Source organism: Sebastes umbrosus, chromosome 19 (assembly GCF_015220745.1).
Source record: "Sebastes umbrosus isolate fSebUmb1 chromosome 19, fSebUmb1.pri, whole genome shotgun sequence".
NCBI lineage: Eukaryota > Metazoa > Chordata > Actinopteri > Perciformes > Sebastidae > Sebastes > Sebastes umbrosus.
Genome location: NC_051287.1, coordinates 21716344 through 21741596, shown reverse-complemented (window position 1 = coordinate 21741596; position 25253 = coordinate 21716344). Strand labels below are relative to the sequence as shown.

The window sequence follows — 25253 nt, the reverse complement described above, 5'->3', positions numbered from 1 at the left end:
GTTTTGATCATCATGAGATGAAAATCAAAGCCTGTGTAATATGTGCGCTGTATATTTGGTCTGTGTTTGAGTGGTTTTGTTCTGTGTGCAGTCTTTACAGAAAGAGCCTAGAGTAGAGCCTACAGTAGAGCAGGAAAAGAAGGTCAAGACAAAAAAGATGACAAAAAAGAAGAAGAAGAAGAAGGAGAAGAAGAAGAAGAAAAAGAAGAAGCCTCAGAGGAGAAAAGGCAGCTCTGATGAGGATAGTGATGATGATGGTGCAGATGAAGAAGAAGAAGACGAGGACGATGAGCAGAGTAGTAGCACATCCAGCAGCAGCAGCAGCAGTGATGAGGATGACGAGGTGGTCCACAGGGGAAAGAAACCTGCGCAGTTTGATTCGGACGTGGAAGATGAGGATGCAGTGATGGACCGTCTGCCCGAAAACTCCAACCCTCTGCTGGACTTCGCCAGCGCTTCACAGGGCATCCTGCTGCTGCTGATGCTAAAACAACATCTGAAGAATCTGTATGGCTTGTCAGACAGGTAGGCATAAAAAAAATGCCAGTCAACAAATCTTTCATGCAGTTGCTTACACGACACAAACTCAACCAAACATGTTGTTTGCGTTACAGCAAAATCCAGAAATATTCCCCGACGGAGTCTGCCAAAGTGTACGACAAGGCAGTGAACAGGAAATCTAAGGTGCACTTCAACCCTCGTCAGACACTGGACTTCCTGAAGAGGAACCTGGCCCACACGGATCTCAGCAACGAGACCAAGCGGAATATTGTGAAGCAGTATTTGGATGTAAGCATTCAGCGCCTTGTTTTGAGTTTATGTATAATTTCAGTCTCAGAAATAGGGCTGTCACTATATCAGATATTCGCTACACAATTACGAATTCATGATTACGATATTATCGCGATATCGATAGAAAATTTTAATAATAATTATGCTATCAGTTAAATCCCTCTTTAACTTTGTTTATTGCACATTTCATGTCTTTTTTGGAAAAATTAATTAATCTCAAAATTAGGGCTGTCAAAGTTAACGCGATATCGCAAATTTGTTTTAATGCCACTAATTTCTTTAACGCAATCGATTATCCGGAGGTTGTAGCGGGCTCAGTTTTTTTTTTTTTTTTTTAAAGTTATTTTTTTGGGGGCATTTTCCATTTTTATGACAGGACAGTGGATAGAGTCTTGAAAGGGGGGAGAGAGAGAGTGGCTGCGGAAAGGGCCACAGGCCGGATTCGAACCCGGGCCGCCGCGGTCAGGACCAAGCCTTAATACCAATGCCCGCTCTACCAACTGAGCTAAGCCAGGTGCTAGCGGGCTCAGTTTTAAAGCTATACTGAAAATACTGGCATCATATTGAAATATAAAACCTGGGCGCCTGGTTAGCTCAGTTGGTAGAGCGGGCGCCCATATAACAAGGCTCAGTCCTAACCGCGTCCTAATCCGGCCTGTGACCCTTTCCGCATGTCATCCACTCTCTCTCTCTCCCCCCTTTCCAAGACTCTATCCACTGTCCTGTCAATAAAATGCTAAAAAATGCCCCCAAAAAATAACTTAAAAAAAAAGAAAAATAGAAAACCTAAGGAATCCATTGGTACCAACCACCAACCTAGCTTGTCGCGAAAGAGGTTAAATAACGCTCTTACGCATTGGTATGGCCACTTTCAAAGTGACCTCCCACCTCAAGATATGTGAATGAAAATGGGTTCTATGGGTACCCACGAGTCTCCCCTTTACAGACATGCCCAATGCACACACATAATCACATGCAGTTTGGGGCAAGTCATAGTCAAGTCAGCACACTGACACACTGACGGCTGGTTGACAGTTGTTGACAGTTGTTGACAGTTGTTGACACTTGTTGTCTGTTGGGCTTGAGTTTGTCATGTTATGATTTGAGCATATTTTTTATGCTAAATGCAGTACCTGTGAGGGTTTCTGGACAATATTTGTCATTGTTTTGTGTTGTTAATTAATTACAAATAATAAATATATACATACATTTGCATAAAGCAGCATATTTGCCCACTCCCATGTTGATAAGAGTATTAAATACTTGATAAATCTCCCTTTAAGGTACACTTTGAACAGATACAAAATGTGTCATTCATTTGCAATGAATCGTGATTAATTATGGACAATCATGCGATTAATCGTGATTAAATATTTTAATCGAGTGACAGCCCTTTTCAAACAGTGTAGGAAGGTGGAGAGAGAGTCTGTAACCATAGCTGTATATATTTAAGTGATTTAAAGTGCACATATCATGCTCATTTCCAGGTTCCTACTTGTATTATGGCTTTCTACCAGAACACATTTACATGCTTTAATGTTCAAAAAAGATTATTATTTTTCTCATATTGTGTCTGTCTGAATATACCTGTATTCACCCTCTGTTTGAAACGTTCCGTTTTAGCGCCTGTCTCTTTAAGCCCCCCTCCAGAAAAAGCCCAGTCTGCTCGGATTGGCTTGCAAGAAAAACATGGTGCACCTTTGCACCTAGGTTGCCCACAAAACACTGACTGGGTTGTCTTATTTAGCAGATGTGGGTTGGTAGGCACTCCAGATACTCAAAAGTATGTGCACAAGCACTGAAAATGATATGTCTCCTTTGAGAGGTTTTGCATTATTTACACGATATTACCATATGTGTATTATTAACATGATATCAATGTTTCATTTTTAAATATCGTGGTTATTGTCAATACCGGTTTATCTCTTAGTTCAAGGTACTGATGGAGCACTTGGATCGTGACGAAGAGGACGAGGAGGGTGAAGCAAGTGCCAATGCCAGAAACAAAGCCATTACTTCACTGCTTAAGGTCCCGAAAACTTCGAACCACAACCACAATAATCACACTGCTCCAGTGGAGTCGGATGAGGAGGAGAGTGAGGAGGAAGAACCCCCTGCGGTAGGAGTTTTAAAACCTTAGACTAGAGATTACCCACAGGATTCCCATGTTAACTCGGCTGTAATCAAACTATTTCTGCCTTTAAAATGTAGCATTTCTGTGTGATACTTCCTGTTTGTTCATGTCGGACACACCCTGCTTCTTCTGTCCACAGCGGAAACCAAGGAAAGGCGGGGAATCCGCAGAGGACGCAGGTCACCTGAATGAGAGACTGAAGGCCATGGACATCATTGCCCTCTGTTGTCCCAAATACAAAGACAGACCGCAGATTGCCAGGGTCGTCCAGAGGATCAAAACTGGCTACAGTATACACTGGATGACTGGATCTTACTCTGGGCCCTGGGCTGAGGTAAAGAAACGGGACGGTCGCAAAAAGGTGCCTTGGGTTGACACTATCAAGGAGTCAGACATCATTTACAAGAAAATATCTTTGACAAGTGGACAAAAGCTGACGAACAAAGTGGCACAGACGTTACGGGCGCTATACGCTGCCAAGGACGGGGACTGAGAGTTGATCAAACGAAATTACTCAGACAGAAACCCCCTCACAACCCAAATCTATGGGGATCCAATATGTTACAGAGAGAAACCTCTTTAGATTTAAGGACCAGATGGAGGAAAAGTATTGTGAACACTGATCTGTTTGAACACAGATATGTTTAAGTTAAACACGAGAAAAACACAAGAAGGAAATGTTTGGGAAAACATTGTGTGGGAGTTCCTTCGCTGTTGTGCAGCAACTTCGTTGTTTGATTTTTACTCCCACTGTATCATAGTTTAACTAAACACATGTTTATATCTGAACATAATTCTGTAAAAAAATAAACTGAATGTTGGAAATTAGTGTATTGATGATGTTCTTAATAAAGTGTTTTTGGAGTTTAAACTAGCACCAGATGGATTTATTCACTTGACCTGAGCTCCAACAACTTTTAACTTTCCTTTTATTCCTTGTTTTGAACATTCTGTTGTTTACCCACACTGTGTAATGGAGTATCTTTGATATAATTTATTTATGTTAAGAGCAGTGCAGTATCTGTGCCTATATGCAGGGGAAGGTATATTGTTTTTCATATAGATTTTGATGTTATAGAACACAGAGCAAGAAAAAAGTGACCCCCGCTCTTCTGATGGAACAAATACTGCAATAAATTTTTCTTACGTCTTTGTTACTTGTTTGCGTTTATTTTCCCACCTCAGAATATTTATTGTATCATTTTCAAAGTCATCAGGCTCATCTTGTTTTTGGCTATACTGTGATTTCCTCACCTGTGTGACAGAGGTCAGGGGGAGTGAAGAAAATCTTAAAGGGTTTTTCCCTATTCTGATTGGACAGTTAACACAATTTTTCTGAATAAGAAAAAGATTTTCTTCATTTTGGTAGAAAATGTTAGATCTAAATACACACTATTTCAGTTAAAAGCACCATATGTCTTAACCGTTCCTGTATGAAATCAGATTCATTCTTTTTAAAAAGGGCCTGTTCTACTGCTATGACCCTGTGCATCTCTTCGTCATTACTGATGGTTGATCATATGTGACATGCTTTTTGAAGTACAGAAATAAAAAAAGTTTTTAATAGTATCAAAAAGATAGAAAAGGGATCTGAAAACATGCACATACACAGTAACATTTCAAAGTGTAATAAAATACCATAGGTCTGACATATATGTCTTGTTAAGGGAATTATATTTTTCCTTTTTTTGCTGCTGAAATGATCAAAAATAACTATATTTTTATGAATTGAAAAAAATATATACATTATATTGGATAATAGAATATATTATTATATAAAGAATAAAAAAGGCAATTTAATGTCTAATATATCTTCACTGGATATTAAGGAAACTGGTTGAGTTGAATTTGACTTTTTGTTTAATTTATTTAATTGTTTGTTATAAAATATCATAGGTCTGACATATATGTCTTGTTAAGGGAATTATATTTTCCTTTTTTTGCTGCTGAAATGATACATAACTATATTTTTATGAATTGAAAAAAATATATACAGTATATTGGATAATAGAATATATTATTATATAAAGAATAAAAAGGCAATTTAATTTATAATATATCTTCACTGGATATTTTAAGCAACTGGTTGAGTTGAATTTAATATTTTTGTTTAATTTATTTAATTGTTTGTTTATTTCTAATATCCTTTAAAAAAATGTATATTATTGCATATTTTGTGTTGTGAATCTTCCACATACATAAAACGACATTGACCTGTAGATGGCAGCACAACGTTTCACTTGGGACCAGACTGCGGAAAATGAAGGAGACGAAGAAGAAGACCGGAAAAACAACCTTTGACCTCTGCTGCTACCGGATGTTGCTGCCGCAGTGTGCATGAGGTTGGCGGGCTGCGAGGTTTTAGGTGTTTGTTTAAATTCTGCTGCTCAAGTGGTGAACAAAACGTCTTAGCGGAATAACCCAGTATCACGCGGAGTCTTATCAGTCGGGTAAAAGCAACGAAATCACTTTTAAAACACTTTATTTTACACTTAGCTCGCAGTTAGCTCGCATGCTAAATAATAAGGGTTTTAACGCTAGCAGTCGGCTAACTCACTCACCGGTGCTTGCTAACAGAAGCTAGCACTCTCCATTACTCACTTATAACATGTTGCCTAACTTTAACGCTCCTGTTTACCTCTGGTTGTTAACCTGTAGGTGTGTTACCGGTGGTAGCTGAGCCATGCCGTCCAGCGCCGGACCCAGCAGCCCCGCCGCAGCGCTCGCTGAAGCTCTGGAGAACTCGTCCCGGCTGATCGACAGACACCTGCAGGATGACCGCTGCTTTCCGGACCTGTCCGAGCTGCTCTGCGTCCCCTCTCACAGTCAGTACTCATATGAATCAGGGATGAAGCTACGCAACAGTAGCTATCAAACTCTATCAAAGTGTGTCTGTTGTTAACACTATAGGGCTGCCATGCAAAAGTACAAATGGTGGGATAAAGTAACCACAGCTTTGATACAGACAAAGGTAGTCACTGTTGGTACTTTCAAAGGTTGTTTACACAGAGATATACAGTAAACACAACAAGAATGATTTGAGGAATGATCCTGTGTTATTGAATATGATGACGAAGAAGGTAGAAGCATTCACAGCCCATTAAGTCCAGATAGATAGATAGATAGATAGATAGATAGATAGATAGATAGATAGATAGTATATTGATCACGAGGGAAATTCAAGTTTCCAGCATCACAGCTCCATAATGCAAAACATGTTAGTAAAAAGGCAGTAAAAAAGTTAGTAGTGCAAAGTACAAAAAAATATACCAGATACAAAAATAAAAGGAGATGAAGAAACCTGTTAAAACTGAATATAGTGCAGAGTAACAGCTGTGATACAGGACTATTAAAAAAGTGAATATAGTGCAGAGTAACAGCTGTGATACAGGACTATTAAAAAAGTGAATATAGTGCAGAAGAGACTGTTAAAGATGAGTATAGTGCAGGGTAACTCCAGTAGCTTAGTCTATGAAAGTGCACTTTATACATTATTATCTGTCCTGCAGACAGTCCTTCTTTGTCCCCCGCCCTCCCTAGAGAGGTGTTGTACAGTTTGATGGCTCGGGGGACAAAGGATTTCCTGAGTCTGTCTGTGGAGCACTTGGGATATATAGCTAGCGTTATATCATATAATTGTAATGCATCAAAAGAAAAAGTTGCCATTCTCTGTGCAGTAATATTGTGATATGGCTTAAAGATAACAGTAGTTTGCGAGCTATATCAAAATACTTTTATGAATTTTTCACATATCAGCTCAACTGTGAAAAGATGAAGACCAAATACTAACCAGATTCATTTACAGAAAGCATCTGCTGTTTACACCTGTGTCATGCCGAGACTTTTTATGACTTTGTCATTATATCCACATTACTGATGATTATTTATGAAATATCTCATTGTGTAAATATTTTGTAGAAGCACCAACGGTCAACCCTCCAATATTGGTCAAAAACATTGTGATATCTGATTTTCTCCATATCGCCCAGCCCTATTTTAGAGTGGCCCTATTGTGACCTGCCCAAGGCACACCTGTGTAATAATCATGCTGTTTAATCAGCATCTTGATATACCACACCTGTCAGGTGGTTGGATTATCTGTGACACTAACACGGATTTTAACAAATTTATGACCAAAATTTGAGAGAAATAAGTGTTGCGTGCATAGAAAAAGTCTTTTATCTTCAATTTAAACTAGTGAAAATGGGAGCAAAAACAAAAGTATTTGTGTTTAGTGTATTTCAACTAGATAGAAAACACAACATTTGATCTGTGGTAAGTGCATAGTCAGACTTTAACTTTGTTGTTGTTGTTGATTGTGTTGATAGATATGCCATCCCTCTCTGGAGTATCGGACATGGACTACCCCCTCCAGGGACCAGGTTTACTCAGTGTGCCAAATCTGCCGGAGCTCAGTGCAGTCCGCCGAGTCCCTCTGCCACCTGAGCTGGTGGAGCAGTTCAGCCGTATCCTTTCTGTCAATCAGGAAAAACTAATGAAATGCTTTCACTGAACCCAGAGGTTTCCATCAGACAGATAGCAAAGTTGATGCTTTTTTGTTGAATTTGAGTTTCAACTTAACATTTTTCCAGATATGCAATGTAACTGCATGATGGGAGTTTTTCCAGAGATCTCTCGTGCATGGCTTACTATTGACAACGACATCTTCATGTGGAATTATGAAGATGGGTGAGTACATTTACTTTATATGGGACTGAGTGACAACATTAATGATGATCATTACATGAAACCAACTGAAGTGCACACACAGTAATGCATTATTGATATTCACTTTTTTGTTGTGAACTTCCACTGATGATAAATCCAGAGTGAAGGTAATTATTATTTATTTCCGCTATGTCCTTTGCAGAGGAGATGTGGCCTATTTTGATGGCCTTATTGAAACCATTCTGGCAGTGGGCCTTGTAAAACCAAAACAAGGTATGTGTAAACATTTTAAACTCAGCATTGACTAAACATTTTTATTTATTTATTTATTTGAGTATTGTTTATGAGTTTGTGTTTCTCTTCTCAGGGATTTTACAGCCACACATTCACTACCTCTTAGTGTTGGCCACTTCTGTGGATGTAGTGATCCTCGGGCTGAGTTTCCCCAAGGGCCAGGCTGGTGAGTCCTTCCTACAACTCTTGTCACAGTGACACTGCATTTGAGTTGTGCCTTGCAGCATGAAATTATGTAGATGCCAGTGAGGAATATTCTTATGACGCCTTTCTGTTTTCTAATTAATTGAAATTTTAGCCTTAAGAGTTTAACCACTTATCTTAAGTCCTCTGAGGAATCCTGTAACAAGATAATGATATAATGCTGCAGTACAATAAAAGATGTCCAACTGCTTTAAAGCTGCAAAAAACATGCATAACATGGCAGCTGAATATGTTTCCATTTATGTTGTCTAATATATACAAAGATAGTCATAGGCTAAGCAAATGTGCAAGATAAGGACAGCTGCTGTACCATAACACTGCCGTGTTGTAACTGTGTCTCACTTTAGACATGCACACGGTTAAGAATCATACATAGACAAATGATTCTTACTAGGTTTTGTTTGTAACAATGCTATTAATATCCTCATGTACCTGTGGTGGTTTATTTGTGTAATCTTTGTGTCTCTCTCTCTTTTGTTTTAGGGTTGAATGACAGCATGTGTGGGGGGATGCAGCTACTACCAGACCCCCTCTTCTCAATCCCCACAGACAACACCTACATCCTATCCGTCACCTCCACAGACCTGGGACGCATCTTTATGGCAGGAAAGGACGGCTGCCTCTATGAGATCGCTTACCAGGCCGAGGCGGGATGGCTGAGCCAGCGCTGCAGAAAAATCAACCACTCCAAAAGCTCGCTGTCCTTCCTCGTCCCCTCTGTGCTCCAGTTCTCCTTCTCTGAAGACGGTAAGGAGAGGGACACAGTCCTATGTGGAAAGAGGTCCTCAATTTATGTAAACATAACTTCAACCTTTTGTTGTCCTTGTGTTCCACAGACCCAATTGTGCAGATTGCTATTGACAACTCCCGCAACACACTATTCACACGCTCCGAGAAAGGTGTCCTGCAGGTATGGCGTTTAGGGAATGTCATGTCAATTTGTCACATGTGTGGCTGTTTCTGATTAGCTCAGAAACTAACAAATCTGTGGTGAAATAATTAAAAATGTGTTTATTTAGGTGTATGACCTGGGGGCTGATGGGCAGGGTATGAGTCGTGTGGCAACCATGTCACAGAGCACCATTGTTGGAGCGGCGGGAAACATAGCCAGGTATGTCCGGGTTTGTTGACCCTCAAATGTGTTACGTTTACATCCGTCATTAATTCTCCTTATAGGGAAGTAAGAATTTATTTTCTGTCTCACTGAAACTCTCCTTCCTTTGCAGGACAATCGATCGTTCTGTCTTCAAACCTATTGTCCAGATCTCTGTGATTGACAGATCAGAGTCCTCAGACTGTCACCTGCTCGCTGTCACTCATGCAGGTAAAAATTACACAACAGTAGTGAGGATGAGCAAAAATTGTGTATGGTAATATGAAATGTTTATACTTCATGCGGACCTGCACATATTCTGTTTCTGTAGGTGTGCGTCTCTACTTCAGCACCACGCATTTTGCCCTTCCACACCAGAGGCACGTTGCAGTTCGACCTACTCTGCTAGCTTTGGTCCACGTCCGTCTGCCACCAGGGTTTTCTGCATCCTCTACCCTGCAGAAACCTGCAAAGGTCCACAAGGCACTTCACAGCAAAGGTAAACCTATTTTGTCTGCTATTCATCAGCTTATCAGAACGTCCCAATGGAAGTCAACCTCAACATTGTTTTTTTACTTTTAATTAATGTTCAGCTCACTGGTGTACAGATCCACTGGTGGCAATAACCCAGATCTGCCTGTCAAAATTGGCCAAAATTGATGTTCGAATATTCGTTCTAAAAAACACATAGGTTTTAACTATTCAAATATCTATCCTAACCAACCCTAATCTATACGATACCTCCTCATTTTACTACAAAAACCTAAATAAGGTGGCAGCTGGCTGAAGGGAGATCACCAGGAGATCGCCTGAGAGTCATTTCCAGTAAATATCACAATATAGAATGTGTGTTTTCTGTTTAAAAAGTACAAATGTTGGAAGATAGCGAGTATTACTCATCCATCTTTTAAGTGGTAACGTCTCCGGTCTGATCTTGAGTGTACAGTTGATACAGTAGATACATGGTTGTTTACATGATGTAACGTAACACTTCCTGTTGGGACACGTGTCTCTTTTTCTGCGGCAGAGTTCTCTGATTACGATTGCTGTTGAATCAGTCCTATGTTACATTTAATTTGAAAGTGACGTTGTGTGATTCCCGTCATGTGGTGCATTCAGTTCGCGCGAGGCAGACAGCTGTGGTAGTGCTGCTTTTCCTTCCTCACAATCGAATATTAATTTTCATATTAAAATATCTGTTTTTGTACTATTCAAATGTAGAATATTTGTTGACAGCCTTACTGTAATACCACTTTGTCTTTTCTTTGTTTGAACCTTGCAGGCGTTTTGTTAATGACCGCTTCTGAGACAGAGGACAGTGACATTCTGTGGTGCATCAACCATGACTCCTTCCCCTTCAAGAAACCTTTGATGGAAACTCAGGTTGGCTCATAAGAAACATACAATAAATGGATTAAAATTATAGGTTTCAGCTTAAGGTGTCTTACCACCTGTAGTTGCTGCTCTGTAGTTCAGCTTTTGTATAAAAGTGCTTTTTGGTCAGTAATAACATACCGTTGGCGGACATTTCTTTGTCAGATAACAGCTTGTTTTACCACCTAAAAGCAGGCTACAATAGTTAATAGAAACCTTACAATATGCCTCTCTTTCTTCTGACTTCTTTTGCAGATGATGTCTAATGTAGATGGACACTCTTGGGCTCTTTGTGCCATTAACGAAGAGAGGCCATCCAAGATGTTCACTCCTCTGAACAAGGAACAGATCCCCATCACTGATTCACCTGTGGTGGTCCAGCAGCACAACATCCCTCCGCAGAAGTTTGTCCTTCTCTCTGCAAAGGTTAAAACTGCTGTCATAACTCATCATGTTGCACACATAGTGCTCAATGTTATTACAGTGTGACACAACAATGTCTTAATTTTGTATACTAAGTGCAGACTCCTTGCTGTCCTGTAGGGGAGTCACATCTTCCAGAAACTGCGGCCGGTAGACCAGCTCCGTCACCTGCTGGTGAGCTGTACTGGAGGAGAAAGTGAAGATGTTGAACGTTTCTTCAAGCTGCACAGGGTAAGATATTCACTCTCTAATATTTTATAATCCCCTTATCATGGCCTTTAGCCTTAAACCTATGCGCAACACACATGCATGGTTTCAGGCTACACACATCACCAGCCAGCAGCCTGCATGACACACAAATGCCATCTCACAGGATTAAGGCATGCAGCCATAGACTAGTGTGCAGGCATATTTCTCTCTCTCACACACACACACACACACACACATACAGTATATATTTGAGTTGTTAATCCGTTCTGTACAGGAGGAGCAGGCTGGTGCCACAGCACTGATCCTCGCTTGTTCCAGCGCTGCTTGTGACAGAGAGGTTTCTCAGTGGGCCACCAGAGCTTTCTTCAGGTCAGTTTGTTTATACACGCTCAGATTTACACTTACTCACACTGTGCACAAACTAAAAGCAGTTCCTTTGTCTGTTTGTCTGTCGTGATCAGATATGGAGGAGAAGCACAGATGAGATTCCCAGCAGCCATGGGATCTCCCAGTAATGTTGGACCTGTGATGAGCTCTCCAGCACCAGGTACATTATAAGTAAAAACTAACCTGAGGGGAATTATACTGATAAAGACCAAACGTGGCATCTTGAAGTCTTGTGACATTAAACAGTCATTTAGTCATTTCTGTTACTCTCCACTCAGGCATCGTGCCCCCAGCTTTTGGCACACCTTTCACATCAATGCATTCTGGGTCTGCCCCCATCACACCTATGTCAGCTTGCCCAGAGGTGATTTTCTCAGGGAAACACAACGGCATCTGTGTCTACTTTGCTCGCATTCTTGGGTAAGTAAATCCTGTCACTAGGTGTCATAATTGACACATTTTGAATCTGTCTTCTGTATGCCTGTCTATGCACTGATCCGATATCACGCTAAACAGGAACAACGACAACATGTGTCACTCGCTACCTGATCCGTACATCCTGCCCGATTGCTACTGCACATGTGAAACTCTCAACGGAGATTAGAGAGAAGCGAGATGGCTCACTCGTTAGCTACTTCTATCATTTTGATTTTGATTGCAGGCACAGTGATTGTTTTTTCCAGAGCTGATGATGGATGAAGTGAGCCATCTCAATTCTTTCTCATCTCTGAGAGTTGCACATGCACAGTACTATAACAATTTATTTAAGCTGAAGTAGGCGAGATTGGAGCAAATATGACTAAATGACTACATGACTAGTTATTTTTATAAAACGGTCGCTATATCGTGACAGTAGTACATGAAACGGGTAACCTGAAAAAAATCACGTGCCTCTGTGTCTTCCGGTGCTCCTAACGGCATCTGCAAGATTTCACAGACCGGAGGAAAACAAGCAGTAAGAGCTGATCTGAAGTCCGCTGTCCAGCTGCCGTCTATGAGAGCCGGCTGTCAATCACTCGTGAAACGGTCAAACTAGGCAGCGCTGATCAAATATGAATCAATATTAAGTTACATTAATGCCTATTTCTCTCCACACATGTTTTCAGAATCATCTTGTAGTGCACGGTTTAGCTGTAAAATGAGAAAGTTTGTGACCCGGCAGCCATGTTGAGATCTGTGGAAGGAATGCCAAGCACCAAGCACAGCCAATAGGAACGCTCTCTCTCTCTGAAATGACCTGTGATTGGCCAAAGTCTAGTATTATACAGCTTTTAAATAATAATAATAATGTGTATATATATATATATATATATATATATATATATATATTTGTTTTTAATGTACTTGATCAGTACTCTCTATCGGCCGATACGCAAGTTCAGATATCTGGATCGGGCAGAAAAAAATGATGTTGGAACTAATGCTGATGTGTGACGATGGTGTCAATTCTGAACAACATGTCGTTCTCCTCTTTTCCCTGCTGGCTCACTCTAACAGAAATATCTGGGATGGCAGTCTTGCTGTTGAGAAAACCATGAGCAAAGGAAATCAAACTGTCACTATTGTAAGTATTTATAATTTAAACCAGGGATTTATTTAACAGTTTAATAGTGATTGTGTAAGTATTTAGAATGATGCTAGTAGTGTTTAGTTAACACCAGCTGTTATCTGTTGTCTCCACAGTTGGAAAGCAGCGTTGGTTCGTTTGAACTGGAGGCGGTACTGATGGAGCTCTGCGGTTTGCGGGAGTTTCTTGATAAAAACTCTCAGTTCAGTCCATCCGCTCTTGGTGCTGCAAGGTAAGAGCTCCCTTTCTGCTTCCTTAGTTTTGCATTGAACAGATTGGTGTGTTGATGCCTTGATAGGTTCTGTTAGTTCTCAAACATAATGGCACACATGTTTCCTGACCTTTGCTCAGGTGTCATCACTTGACACACAGGACTTAGTTCATGTTATAATAGGTGGGAGTGTTTCTCATTTTTGGGCTGATCAGACCTAATGATAGGGATGTCACGGTGAGGAAATTTTCCCACCAGTTAATAAACTTGTTTCAACACTGGTGTTACCGATTACACCGGACAATTTCCAAGAAAAAAAGACCTCCGCTGCGCACACCGGCTGTGACCGCTCCGTATTCCTCACGCCGATTGCCTCATTTACGTTATGGTTTCCTTATAGCATTGGGTTTAAATACGAAATATTGCCAAACAGGCGCTTTGCTTTTTGCTTTGACACCAAATCCTTCGCCATCGTCTTGTCGGTCAACTTTCTCTTGTCCTGTGTTTGTGAAATCTGACTCCTGCTACTCTGTGCTGAGACTCCGCATAGAGCAGACACGTTCACTTTCAGTTTGAAGCGTCTGTTGTCCAACTATCTATTGATAACACGGCGCTGATACGCGGAAATTAACTAAATGGGTTTTATTTATATGAAAAAAGCAAAACGACGGTGGGCAAGTGATGTGATCAGTGTATGCCAGAACACCGAGTAACACCGGTAACACCGACTGCAGCGGCAAACCTACCTAAGGAGAACAAAATCAAAGCTGTATTTTAATGATGAAGGCCTTCTCAAGCTCATAATGACCCATAATGTGGCTAACATGGAAAATAGATACTAGGTACTTCCCACATGAAAGTAGAACCTTCAAAAAGAGGATCCAGATCTGATAAAACTGAGTCTTGTTTCCCATCCCCCCTGAATAACATCTGTTCTGCCCCCTGTTAGTTTCAGCTCCCCTGCCAACCTGCAGCAAAGGCTGCTAGGATTTATGCGTCCTGACGGAGCCAACTCTCAGCAGGTCCAGCAGGAGCTCCAGAGGAAATATCACAGTGAGTTATGAGTGCAGGCTTCCACATTTTTCTGAATATTATCATGAGAATCAATATCCTAAATATCAATGATAGTATAAATCAACATGAAAAAAGTAAATGTTGAGCTTTGATGTCTTTATTCCTTTGAATTCCTGCAAGTCTTGTCTCTTTGTGTTTCCATCTCTTTATCCAGCCAAGGCTCAGGTCTATGAGAAAGTGTCCCTGCAGGGCATCCAGCAGTTAGTTCATCGCTCCTACCAGACTCTGGCCCTCTTGAAGCTTCTCTGTGATCATCAGTTCAGCCTCATTATGTCTGAGCTGCCAAAGGTACATGTGACAACTGCAGATGCTCATACATCATCACTGCGGTATTCTTCTACATGCCTTCCTCGATGTAACACCTTTTTGTTTTCAGCTAAAAAACCGGTGTACCATGTGAGCTCTGCATTGTTCGGCTCATTACTCACTCTGCTACTGTTTCTGTGTTTGTAGGAGTTTCAGGAGCAGATGAAGGGAGCGAGTTTCAAGGATGTAGTTATCCGGGGCAAGGAGCTGTCTGGAGCGCTCATCACAGCACTCATTAATGTCTACATCAAAGATAATGCCTCTGTGGAGGCCATCAGCAATCACCTGCGCGACATCTGTCCCCTGCTGTACAGCAGCGATGACAGCGTTTGCTCCAAGGTACAAACATATGGTGTTTTAGGTCATTGAAAGTTTTTTAAAATAGGTAGTAGCTATAGTTAAATGTGTCAGTCTTTATTACAGCTTCAGGGGGCTGCTATTTTAGTTTATTGATGTCGTGGTGCTTTCACATTTCTTGCCATTTGCAGGATAATTTTAGGGGCATCAAAGTCTAATAAAAGGTATTGATTTGCCCACATTGATTCATGTGTCTCAGTACTGACTTCGTTGCTTTTGTCTCCCACTCAGGCTAATGAGTTGCTGCAGAGTTCTAAGCAGATTCAGAATAAAGCAGATAAAGAGCGAACACTGAGGGAGTCTCTACGGCTCTATCAGCAGATCAGCCAACACACAGATCTGCCGCTGGTCTGCTCCCAGTACAGACAAGGTAAGGACACAAGACGCACTTTCTATATTTGTGTATTTAATAAGGGCTGTCAATCGATTAGAATATTTAATCACGATTAATCACATGATTTTCCATAGTTAATCGCAATTTAATTGCACATATTTTATCTGTTCAAAATGTACCTTAAAGGGAGAATTGTCAAGTATTTAATACTCTTATCAACATGGGAGTGGGCAAATATGCTTGCTTTTTGCAAATGTATGTATATATTTATTATTGGAAATCAATTAACGACACAAAACAATGACAGATATTGTCCAGAAACCCTCACAGGTACTGCATTTAACATAAAAAAATATGCTCAAATCATAACATGGCAAACTGCAGCCCAACAGACAACAACAGCTGTCAGTGTGCTGACTTGACTATGACTTGACCCAAACTGCATGTGAATCATAAAGTGGGCATGTCTGTAAAGGGGAGACTCGTGGGTACCAAGAGAACCCATTTTCATTTGCATATCTTGAGGTCAGAGGTCAAGGGACCCCTTTGAAAATGGCCATGACAGTTTTTCCTCGCAAAAAGTTAGCGCAAGTTTGGAGCGTTATTTAGCCTCCTTCACAAGCTATAATAACATGGTTGGTACCAATGGATTCCTTAGGTATTCTAGTTTAATATGATGCCAGTATGTTCTCTCTAAGTCCGCTACAACCTCCGAAAGATTGAATAGCTGTCGGGCCCGATGGCAACCCGTCGGATTTTTAAGGTTAACTCAAAATCACAAGTTGTGTTAATGCGTTAAAGAAATTAGTGGCGTTAAGACAAATTTGCCTTAACGCGTTATCATGTTAACTTTGACAGCCCTAGTATTTAATATGTTGAATAATGCTATTATTTATTTAGTGATACTAATACTACTAAACTAAATTGTCTCAGTGCGTTTCTACGAGGGAGTCCTTGAGTTGTGCCTCACAGCAGCAGACAAGAAGGATCCACAGAGACTGGGGCCCCACTTCTACAAGAACGGAGAGCCTGAGGAGGACGGAGTGGGACAGCAGGCCTTCCACGAAAGGTAACACAAGAAAGAAGTAGCACACGAATCAGCCTCATTGATTAGCCGATCGTCACCAACACGTTTCACCCTTCCTCTGTCTGCTCCAGACTTTCGTGTTATAAGTGCATCACAGACACCATGCAGGAGCTGGTGAACCAGAGCAAAGCCGCCCCTCAGTCCCCCAGCGTCCCTAAGCAGCCTGGTCCTCCTGTCATGACCTCTGACCCGAACATGCTCAGTAATGAAGAAGCTACAGCTCATGTGAGTAAAGAACGGGGACAGTTGATGCTTATTTCTTGTCACAGCAGTGTTATCATGATCTGCATTATTAATGAAAATATGTTGTTCTCTTGTAGTTTGAGCAGATCCTTGGTCTGGCTCAGAGGTCTCAGGACGAGCTGTTTCATATCGCTCTGTACAACTGGCTGATTCAGGCCGACCTGACTGACAAGCTGCTAGAGGTAGTGTATCTGTTCATGTGTTCACACCCACAAGTTGTTGTGTTTTCTGACGAATTGAGACACTTTACAGGTGTTTCTGTAATTACATGCCATTGGCCTGATAGCAGTCTTTTTTATTTGTCCTCTGTTGTCCAGGTGAATTCTCCGTACCTGGAGGAACATCTGATGCATATGATCAAGCAGGACCAGAGTAAGGTGCACAATATGGACCTGTTGTGGCGCTACTACGAGAAGAACCGTAACTTTGGCAAGGCAGCTCATGTACTGGCCCGTCTCGCTGACATGCACAGGTTTGGACACAACAACTGGATAATACGATTCATTCTGGTAGATGTTAACATATCTCCAGAAAACACATACGAACAACCTCCCAACACCGACTCTTCAGCAAACCCTTTGTTACCACATATACTGTATATACACTCCATGGACTCTTTCTAATTGTTTTCTGAAGTGAAGAAATTATTTTAAAAAGTATCTTGTTCGTTCTCTGATTATGCAGCACTGAGATTTCGTTGAAGCAGCGTTTGGAGTACATCGCCCGGGCCATCCTGTCTGCTAAGAGTTCCTCCTGCATCTCAGCTCAAGCATCTGATGGAGAGTTCCTTCACGAGCTGGAAGAAAAGATGGAGGTGCGTATGCGGTGGTGATAACGGTGAAAGTAATTTAGGAGTGATCCGGCGTTGTAACAACTCAATTTCTGTGTTTGGTTCCCCTTTCCAGCTTGTGCGTATCCAAGTACAGATCCAGGATACCCTGATCAGACAGTACTCCCATCATCCCTCAGTGAAAAATGTCATCTCTCAGTTGGACTCTGAGCTTATGGACATCACCAAGGTAACATGCTGACAAGGATTATAAAGAATTTTCATTCAAGTCAATGAAAAATGTTTATAAATGCTGAATTAATGTTCTGCTCTGGTGTAGCTCTACGGGGAGTTTGCGGACCATTACAAGTTGTCCGAGTGCAAGCTGGCCATCATTCACTGTGCAGGACACTCTGACCCAATCCTGGTACACTCTCTGTGGCAGGAGATCATGGAAAAAGGCAAGTGAAATGTCAACACCTCGCAAAAATGTACCCCTGCCTAACCTTACAGACCCACTTAGACCCGTTTTTATCTTTCTTAGGGGGGTACAGGGAGTACAGAAGGTCTTTAGGGGGCGATAGCAGGTCAATGGTAGATGTGATGTACATCATCTGAAAGCTGGGAACCGGAAGATGAATGTAGATTAATACTGTGTGTCAAGTTGTTCAAGTCATAAATAAAAAAGAAACATTAATTAAATAATTAATTAATTAAAATAAATTGTTAAAGTGTATAAGGGTTTAGAACATTGTGATAGAAGTATATGATGGCCTTTCTCGTGCTCTATTATATCTCATAAATTGTTGCAGCAAATTTGGGGTTGATACCATTTGTTACACAGATTTGGTGCTAAATTTAACCATCTTTTGCCACTGGAGAATTTATAAAGATGATCAATAATCCCTCCAAAATACCACATTAAGACACCAACACCTTGAGGAACACTATAGAAAAAGCCATGCTGTGATTTGGTATCAAAAACATTTGACATCTGGAGATTTCTGCAAGAATTGCATTCTTTAATTTGATTGGATGGCGAGCACTTCTGTTCTGGAAACTGCTCAGAAACCCCCGTATTGTCAATCTAGCTAGGAAAGCCATCCATCCTCTGAATGCTCTAGGTCTCTAGTTTGTGGTTGTAAAGTTTCATGAGGCTGTGATTATCCTAGAGGTCACTACAGGTCATTTTATACAGTGAAGTCAAGTCTCAAAAAATGGCCTCACTACAATGGACTAACATCATCACACATGAATACAGTTGGGCTCATTGGATCCACAAGAGTCTCAGCTTTACAGTCATACCCAATTTATGTAATTCTAAGACTGTTAGTATGCAGAAATATTCAAACATCATTTAGAATAGGCAAAAATAACACATTTATACTGCGTGCAAACATCTGCATGGTTTTTGCCCCAAAACTGCATGTGATTATCATAAAGAGGGCATGTCTGTAAAGGGGAGACTCGTGGGTACCCATAGAACTCATTTTCATCCACATATCAGAGGTCAAGGGACCCCTGTGGAAATGGCCATGTCAGTTTTTCCTCGCCAAAATCTAGCCTAACTTTGGAGCGTTATTTGGCGTTCTTAACGACAAGCTGACGTGGTTGGTACCGATGGATTTCTTAGGGTTTCTAGTTTCATATGATATATGTACCTTCACTCTAGTTCTAAAACTGATTCTGCTATATCCTCTGAAAGACAGTAAAGTCGGCGATCCTTTGGGTCTCAGAGGGTTAAAAATGCCCTTCCCATGCCATATGTGATGTTGGTGTCAGTGATGATTGTTTTGTCTTGTCTAGAACTGGGAGACAGCGTGGCTATGAGTCCAACAGACAGGATGAGGACTCTCAGTCTGAAACTGGTATCGCTGGGGAAGATTTACGCCGGAACACCAAGATATTTCCCTCTGGGTGAGCGTTCATACCTTCCTGTAATTATGTTCAGTTTTCCTCTCGTTTGATTTTTCCAGCTTGCTGTTTACTATTTCGTTAACAGTAATATAATTAGACTTCCCCCTTGCATCATTTATGTCAGCGTGTCTCAGCGGTACAGGCCTGCAGGGTCGTACTCGTGCTCTAGGTGATTGCTTAATTATCCTCTCATTACAACCAGCCTGTTCAAACTCGTTTTCTCTGTGGAGACAATGATTCATTTTACATACATCCTTGCACGCATGCACAGAATCAATTATGTCAGAGGCAGAACATTCCCCCCCCCGGCGATGAACAAATTGCTGAGCATGCAATGCTAACAAGTACCAATATGTGCTGTGATTGTAGAGTTCCTCGTAAAGTTTCTAGAGCAGGAGGTGTGTCGGCTGAACTGGGACGTGGGCTTCGTCACCTGCACCATGCAGGAGATTGGAGTGCAGCTGCCACGTCTTCTGGAGGTCTATGACCAACTCTTCAAAACTCGGGTAATTGCTTCAGATATCATGTTTCAATGCATCACTTTTGCGAATATTGATGCACATGACTATAAGCTGCACTTCTTGTGGATTGAGCATTTAATTGCCTCTTACTTAAATCCACCAATGTGCCTCTTGCCTGTAGGATCCCTGTTGGCAGCGGCTGAAGAAACCTCTCCACTTGGTGGAGTGTATCCACGTGCTTCTGTCAGGATACGTGGATGATCCCAGCAGAGTACCAACCTATGACAGGTAATCAATGTCTGAGTGGCTGTTCAGCTGCTGGCCTGTAGTGGGCGCTGTATGGTTGGGTTTGTGTTTACAGAGACATAAGAAAAATCCCTGTGACAGTTAATGCTGTATCCTACCAGATTGTCCTAAAGCAAGACAAGAACCTCTCCCTACTGACTCACTTTATTCTAAACTGCTCTAGATACAATCCTGAACTGTAATTGTGGTTTTGGATTAAACCTGCCACTGTCTAGACATGACTTAACCATTTAAAAACGGGCCGCGGGAGATTGCTGTTTGCATGATCCTGTTTAAATCGATCTAAAATAAAAACCATAATAGCTAGAGCATTCATTATTTTTTGCAGCAGAAAGCTAAGGCTTCTCTCTTTCGCGTCCTCACATTTTACGCTTGTGATGACGTCATTATGTTAGGTTAGGTGCGGTACAAAACGTGGTGAAACGCATAGTGGTACCAGGGTATTGCTGCGTAATGGCTGGGATCCTGTTTAAATCATAGATCTATGGTTTGAATTGATGTAAAATAAAAATCATAATAGCTAGAGCATTCCTTCTTTTTGCAGCAGAAAGCTAAGGCTTCTGTCTTTCGCATCCTCAGTCCTCATTACGTTACATGCGGAACGTAATGAAACTATCAAAACGTCTTTGCACTCAATCTGCTCATAAAAATTAGCATATCTCAAAAACTAAACAAATTGATATCTTTTGGATTAATGTGTTTTGTGTGTTTATTTAGTAACATTCTATGTTAAAAACATGTCAGATTTTTGTATTAAGGACATAATTTCAATACTTTTATCAATTACAATAGTTTCTTGACTTACATAATCTTTTAGCATAGGTTGTACAGATTTTATGGATATGAAGCGTTTGAAGATACCAATGTACAAAAATACCAATGTACGCACTGGTGTACCATTTCTATTGCAGAGCTCAAAGAGTTAAATAACATGGTTAATTTGATAAACACAGAGAATTTTTTGTAATAGTATCTCCAGTGAAAGCAGCAAAATGATTACCATTGGAAAAAACAGCTCTCATCTTGATCATACTGGGTTGTTTTTTGGAGGAAGAGGCATTTTTGCTGTTTCTAAGCAGTGTTGCTTAGAAACAGCAAAAATGCCTCTTCCATCATGTCTGTCAATCACTTGTGTGCTACCACCAGCAGCTGCCTTCTGTCAGTGAAACACACAGTAGATCGATGGATATAAAACCTTACCTTAAACTCCAAATGTCCACTAATGTTTGTCCAAGCTTGATGCTTATAGTTTGCATCAAGATCATTTCTCTGAGGTCTGATGGCATTGCTTCAGAAACACTCGTCACTGAGGGTTGTTATTTGAAGGATAAATTCACATTTATTCTAGTCTGTCTTCAAGGTGCTAAATTCTAGGGATGGGTTATGATTTTCGATTTTTCGAATAGTTGTTAATTATAATTATTCGAATAATAATCAAATAATTCCCAGTGATTTTCGAATAGTATTTTTGCTTGTAATGCACATTCCTACTAAATTCGATATCCAGAGCATTAATATAGCAGCAAACAACTATTTGCTATGTAAAGATATAGAGTAATGTCTACCTAAGCAGAGAAGGAAGTCACTCTCCCACTGTGTCTGTTGTAAACCAAGCTTTTCCGTGCTTCGTTTACATCGCCTGGTCGGCCGCGCGTGCTTTTAGTGCATGTTTGTGCATGTTTGTGCATGTGAGCGTACCCCACTGGCTAGCTCACCGGCGCCGTTCTGCACTGCTCTCGTACGGCGGTTACAGCTGATAACGACGGCGTTGACTCATCGCGGAAGCATAGCGCCCTCCCTCCGGTTCCCCCTTCAGGTTAACACTGTTAGCTCTGTCACCACTGTTGCCGTTGTTTCCACTGTTAGCACCGTTAGCTACGAGCCGCCAACAATAGAAATGCTCCCAAACTTGCATTTGGCACCTTTAAAACAATACTCACATATCCATAGGTACATTGAAAGTAGGATTGGGCGATATGAGGGTAGTGCGAAGGTAGAAATGTGTCCACCGGTAGAGATTTAGCAATACCATTTTGCCTTGCATTGTAACGTGAAACCTGTAACACTTGGAATTATTGGTCCCTTATGGAACCTTAAAGCTTCCATTTTGACAGAACTTTAGTTTTACTGTTTTGAGTCTTTTGTTGCAAATAAAAAAAGAAAATGTGATGAAGTAAGGTATGGTTATTTTCAACCATTTCTTAATTGAATTTACAGAACAATTACTGTATCGTGATATATACCATTACCGTGAAATGACACATACCATGATTAGAAGATTTTGGCCATATCGCCCACTCCTAAGGAAAGGTTTATTGGTCGCTGTAATTGTTCCTCCTGTCTGCACTGGTCGTGAAGTAATCACTTCCTAAAGCAATTTCTATGTAAGAGATGGATAGTAGATATCTTCCAAAGTTATGGTCTTTTTAGTACAAATTTCCCTCCACCACAGCTCAGCAAGTAAACACTGTCTGAGGAAACACAAAGAGGTTTGATTTGAGTCACTGAGACTACTGAAGCCTCATTATAGCTTCAGCAAGGTGCCTAGTGTGCTGCTGAGACTGTCAAAGCCTTCAGTAAACCTACAGTAAACTTGGTCTAACAGCTTGTTTTCCCTCCATTTCAGACGCAGATTCACTAACGTGTGTCTCGACAACATCTGCGGATACCTTGTGGAGCTGCAGTCGCTGAGCCCGAACTCGGCCCTCCAACAAACCATCGGCAACTTCAAGTCGCTGCAGGCGAAGCTGGAGAAACTCCACTGACGCTGCTGATAACGTTCTTCACAGGACAAGGGACAGGTGACCTCTGGATCTCACACTGTTGGCCTTAATTAAACAGCTGATTTAAAAGTGTGATTACACGCTCAGCACACACACACACACACACAACATGATGATGTTTGTATTCCACAGTAGAGTTTGCCTCTTCTTCTCCTTCAGTCTGATTAGCGAGTGCGTGTTGTTTAGGAACAGAGGGAGACCGAAGAGACAAGTTTTATAACTTATTTAATACATTTTGTTATAAGTCTAAACATTGTGCTGAAATACAACTTTGGAAAGCAAGGCACTGTTGGTTATTTGCTTTGTGTGCAAATAGCTGTGTCGGATATCTAAAAATGACAAGATATTTGAGTTACCTTTGTTTATACAAACATAAAATAGCTCTGAATTTTACAGGTGAGTTTTCATATATTGAAAATGCGCTTATTGACGATTGATTTGGGATGTTATATGAATCCACTTAGTAAATGTACCCTACCACAGCCTTTGAGTCACAGGGGAATCATTTTTCAGTTCAGTGTTGGATGTTGTAATTATGTACATAACTTGGCCATAATGTTGTCTCCCGCCAAAGGTCATGCACACACCTAAACATTTTTTTTCACGAGTTATTATTTACAGTGTTTTGTCGACTTGGCTGATAAATTTAACAGTGTTTGATTGTTTTGAATGTAGAAGACATTTTTAAAACGGTGCAGTTCACAGTGCTACACTGAAAACTTTGAGAGGAAAAAAATCATAAAACATTTTTATAAAGAAATAAAACTTGTCGTTGATTTTGTGTATGAGGAAGTTTTGAAAACACTATACAGAAAGTAGTTACCTGTGAACCAACAAACTTGCATTCTAAATTGTTACAAATGGTTATCAGCAGAAAGGAGGATTAAATTACATTGGGGGTGATAATGTGACACTGCAGAGGGAGCGCGATAATGGACTTAATGTCTTCACTGTTTGTGTTTACATAATTATCTTTAATTGAAAAGGGCACTCAGGGTTTCCTACAGTCATCACCATCAGGGCAGTAATTGCTAAAGGTTTTTTTTTTCCTCCAATTTGCTGTGTACTCGAGTGCACAATTATGCTAAATTTGTTGCCTTGTGAAAAATAAAATAATTTTAACTTGATGCTGGATTGATTTCTCTCAATGACACTACAAGTGCCATTAAAGTGTACCATACATAACGTTTACCAGATAAGATGAGACTAATAATACACTCAGTGTGGACAGTCCCACCTCCATCAAATCTAACTTATTTTTAAATGTACAGTGTCTTTAGGCATCCAAGTATACAACAGGTAGCTAGTTTGTGCTTTTGTAATCTGCAGAGAGCAGCAATATTATATTTTTTACCTACTATACTAACTTTATTTTTTTGCTGTAGAAATATATGATAAATATTTTACATAGCTTTTCAAAATAAAGTTACAAGGTATTGCATTAAGAGGTAAAAGACTGAACAAGTGGACAACAAATTAAATAAGGTAAAAAGCAACAAAAAATATGACATTTATATATATCATCAAATAGAATAAATACCTTCTAAAAAGCTTCAACACAACATTTAAGATTGAAGGTGATACTGACTCTTGTCGGCCTGAGATCATCGGGCAGGATGTTAAAGCTGTGTCAAAGCCCTGACAATAAAATCTCTGTCACTTTTTCTTAAATTTAGGTCGACTAAAGGTTAAAAACGTGCAACTTTTGAGAAACAGACACCAGAAGCAGCAGGGTGTACAAGTTGATACATAGTATAGTAGTGTTGTCAGAATATCAAAGTATCGATACTGAATATTTGAAACGGTTTCAATACTCATTTTCCACAGTATCGATACACGGGTACCTGTGCATTCTGCTCTCTCTTCTCTCCGACAGCAGGTTCACACGCGCACACACACACACACTGCTATTTCTCTTTTACTAAAAATAAAAAATTGTATGCCCTCAACGTGTCAATTTTTCTCTGCGATATCAAATATCGATATTTTTCAAGGTATTGTATCAAAGTCAGTAATTCCAGTATCGTGACAACACTATAAAATAGGAATGCACATTTCCATTATCTATTAATCTGATTATTTTCTCAATAAATTAATTTGTCTGGTCTATAAAATGGCAGAAAATAGCAAATCCAAGTCCTTCAAAATGTCCTAAAACCCAAGGTGATGTCTTAAGATGCCTGACCAACCGTCCAAAATCCCCAAATATTCAGTTTACCATCACACAAGACAAAGAAGTGCAGCAAATCCTCACATCTG

At 40.5% G+C, this 25253-nt stretch overlaps 2 protein-coding genes across 6 annotated transcripts in view; both read left to right on the top strand.

Annotated features, from left to right (window-relative positions):
* The window catches only part of LOC119478137 (nipped-B-like protein B), a 29081-nt gene extending 24998 nt beyond the window's left edge, over positions 1 to 4083 (top strand). For all 5 annotated transcript variants that reach the window (XM_037752601.1, XM_037752604.1, XM_037752599.1 and 2 more), the window contains exons 44-47: positions 92 to 525; positions 615 to 789; positions 2723 to 2911; positions 3066 to 4083. In XM_037752601.1, the coding sequence (XP_037608529.1) occupies positions 92 to 525; positions 615 to 789; positions 2723 to 2911; positions 3066 to 3419 (1152 nt within the window). In that variant the 3' untranslated portion in view covers positions 3420 to 4083. The remainder of the gene's footprint in view (positions 1 to 91; positions 526 to 614; positions 790 to 2722; positions 2912 to 3065) is intronic.
* A 1116-nt stretch (positions 4084 to 5199) lies between these two features.
* nup155 (nucleoporin 155) lies at positions 5200 to 24121 on the top strand. The gene is made up of 34 exons (XM_037753084.1): positions 5200 to 5376; positions 5585 to 5751; positions 7255 to 7392; positions 7519 to 7615; positions 7797 to 7867; positions 7962 to 8054; positions 8576 to 8839; positions 8929 to 9002; positions 9112 to 9203; positions 9319 to 9416; positions 9517 to 9684; positions 10468 to 10568; positions 10815 to 10985; positions 11103 to 11213; positions 11467 to 11561; positions 11654 to 11739; positions 11858 to 11999; positions 13077 to 13143; positions 13263 to 13378; positions 14307 to 14410; positions 14586 to 14719; positions 14885 to 15076; positions 15326 to 15464; positions 16362 to 16497; positions 16587 to 16740; positions 16836 to 16940; positions 17076 to 17230; positions 17443 to 17572; positions 17664 to 17777; positions 17868 to 17988; positions 19334 to 19444; positions 19814 to 19950; positions 20087 to 20193; positions 22838 to 24121. Exons 2-34 carry the CDS (start codon positions 5610 to 5612, stop codon positions 22974 to 22976), a joined length of 4104 nt encoding a protein of 1367 aa, XP_037609012.1. The 5' UTR covers positions 5200 to 5376; positions 5585 to 5609; the 3' UTR covers positions 22977 to 24121.
* Positions 24122 to 25253: the final 1132 nt, after the last annotated feature.

Excerpts from the sequence above, each read along its gene's own strand:
- nup155 (XM_037753084.1), top strand. The coding sequence starts at position 5,610 with ATGCCGTCCAGCGCCGGACCCAGCAGCCCCGCCGCAGCGCTCGCTGAA. Across the intron at positions 5,752-7,254 it reads GCTCTGCGTCCCCTCTCACA|ATATGCCATCCCTCTCTGGA; the intron begins GTCAGTACTCAT and ends TTGTGTTGATAG. Across the intron at positions 17,231-17,442 it reads CGTCTCGCTGACATGCACAG|CACTGAGATTTCGTTGAAGC; the intron begins GTTTGGACACAA and ends CTGATTATGCAG.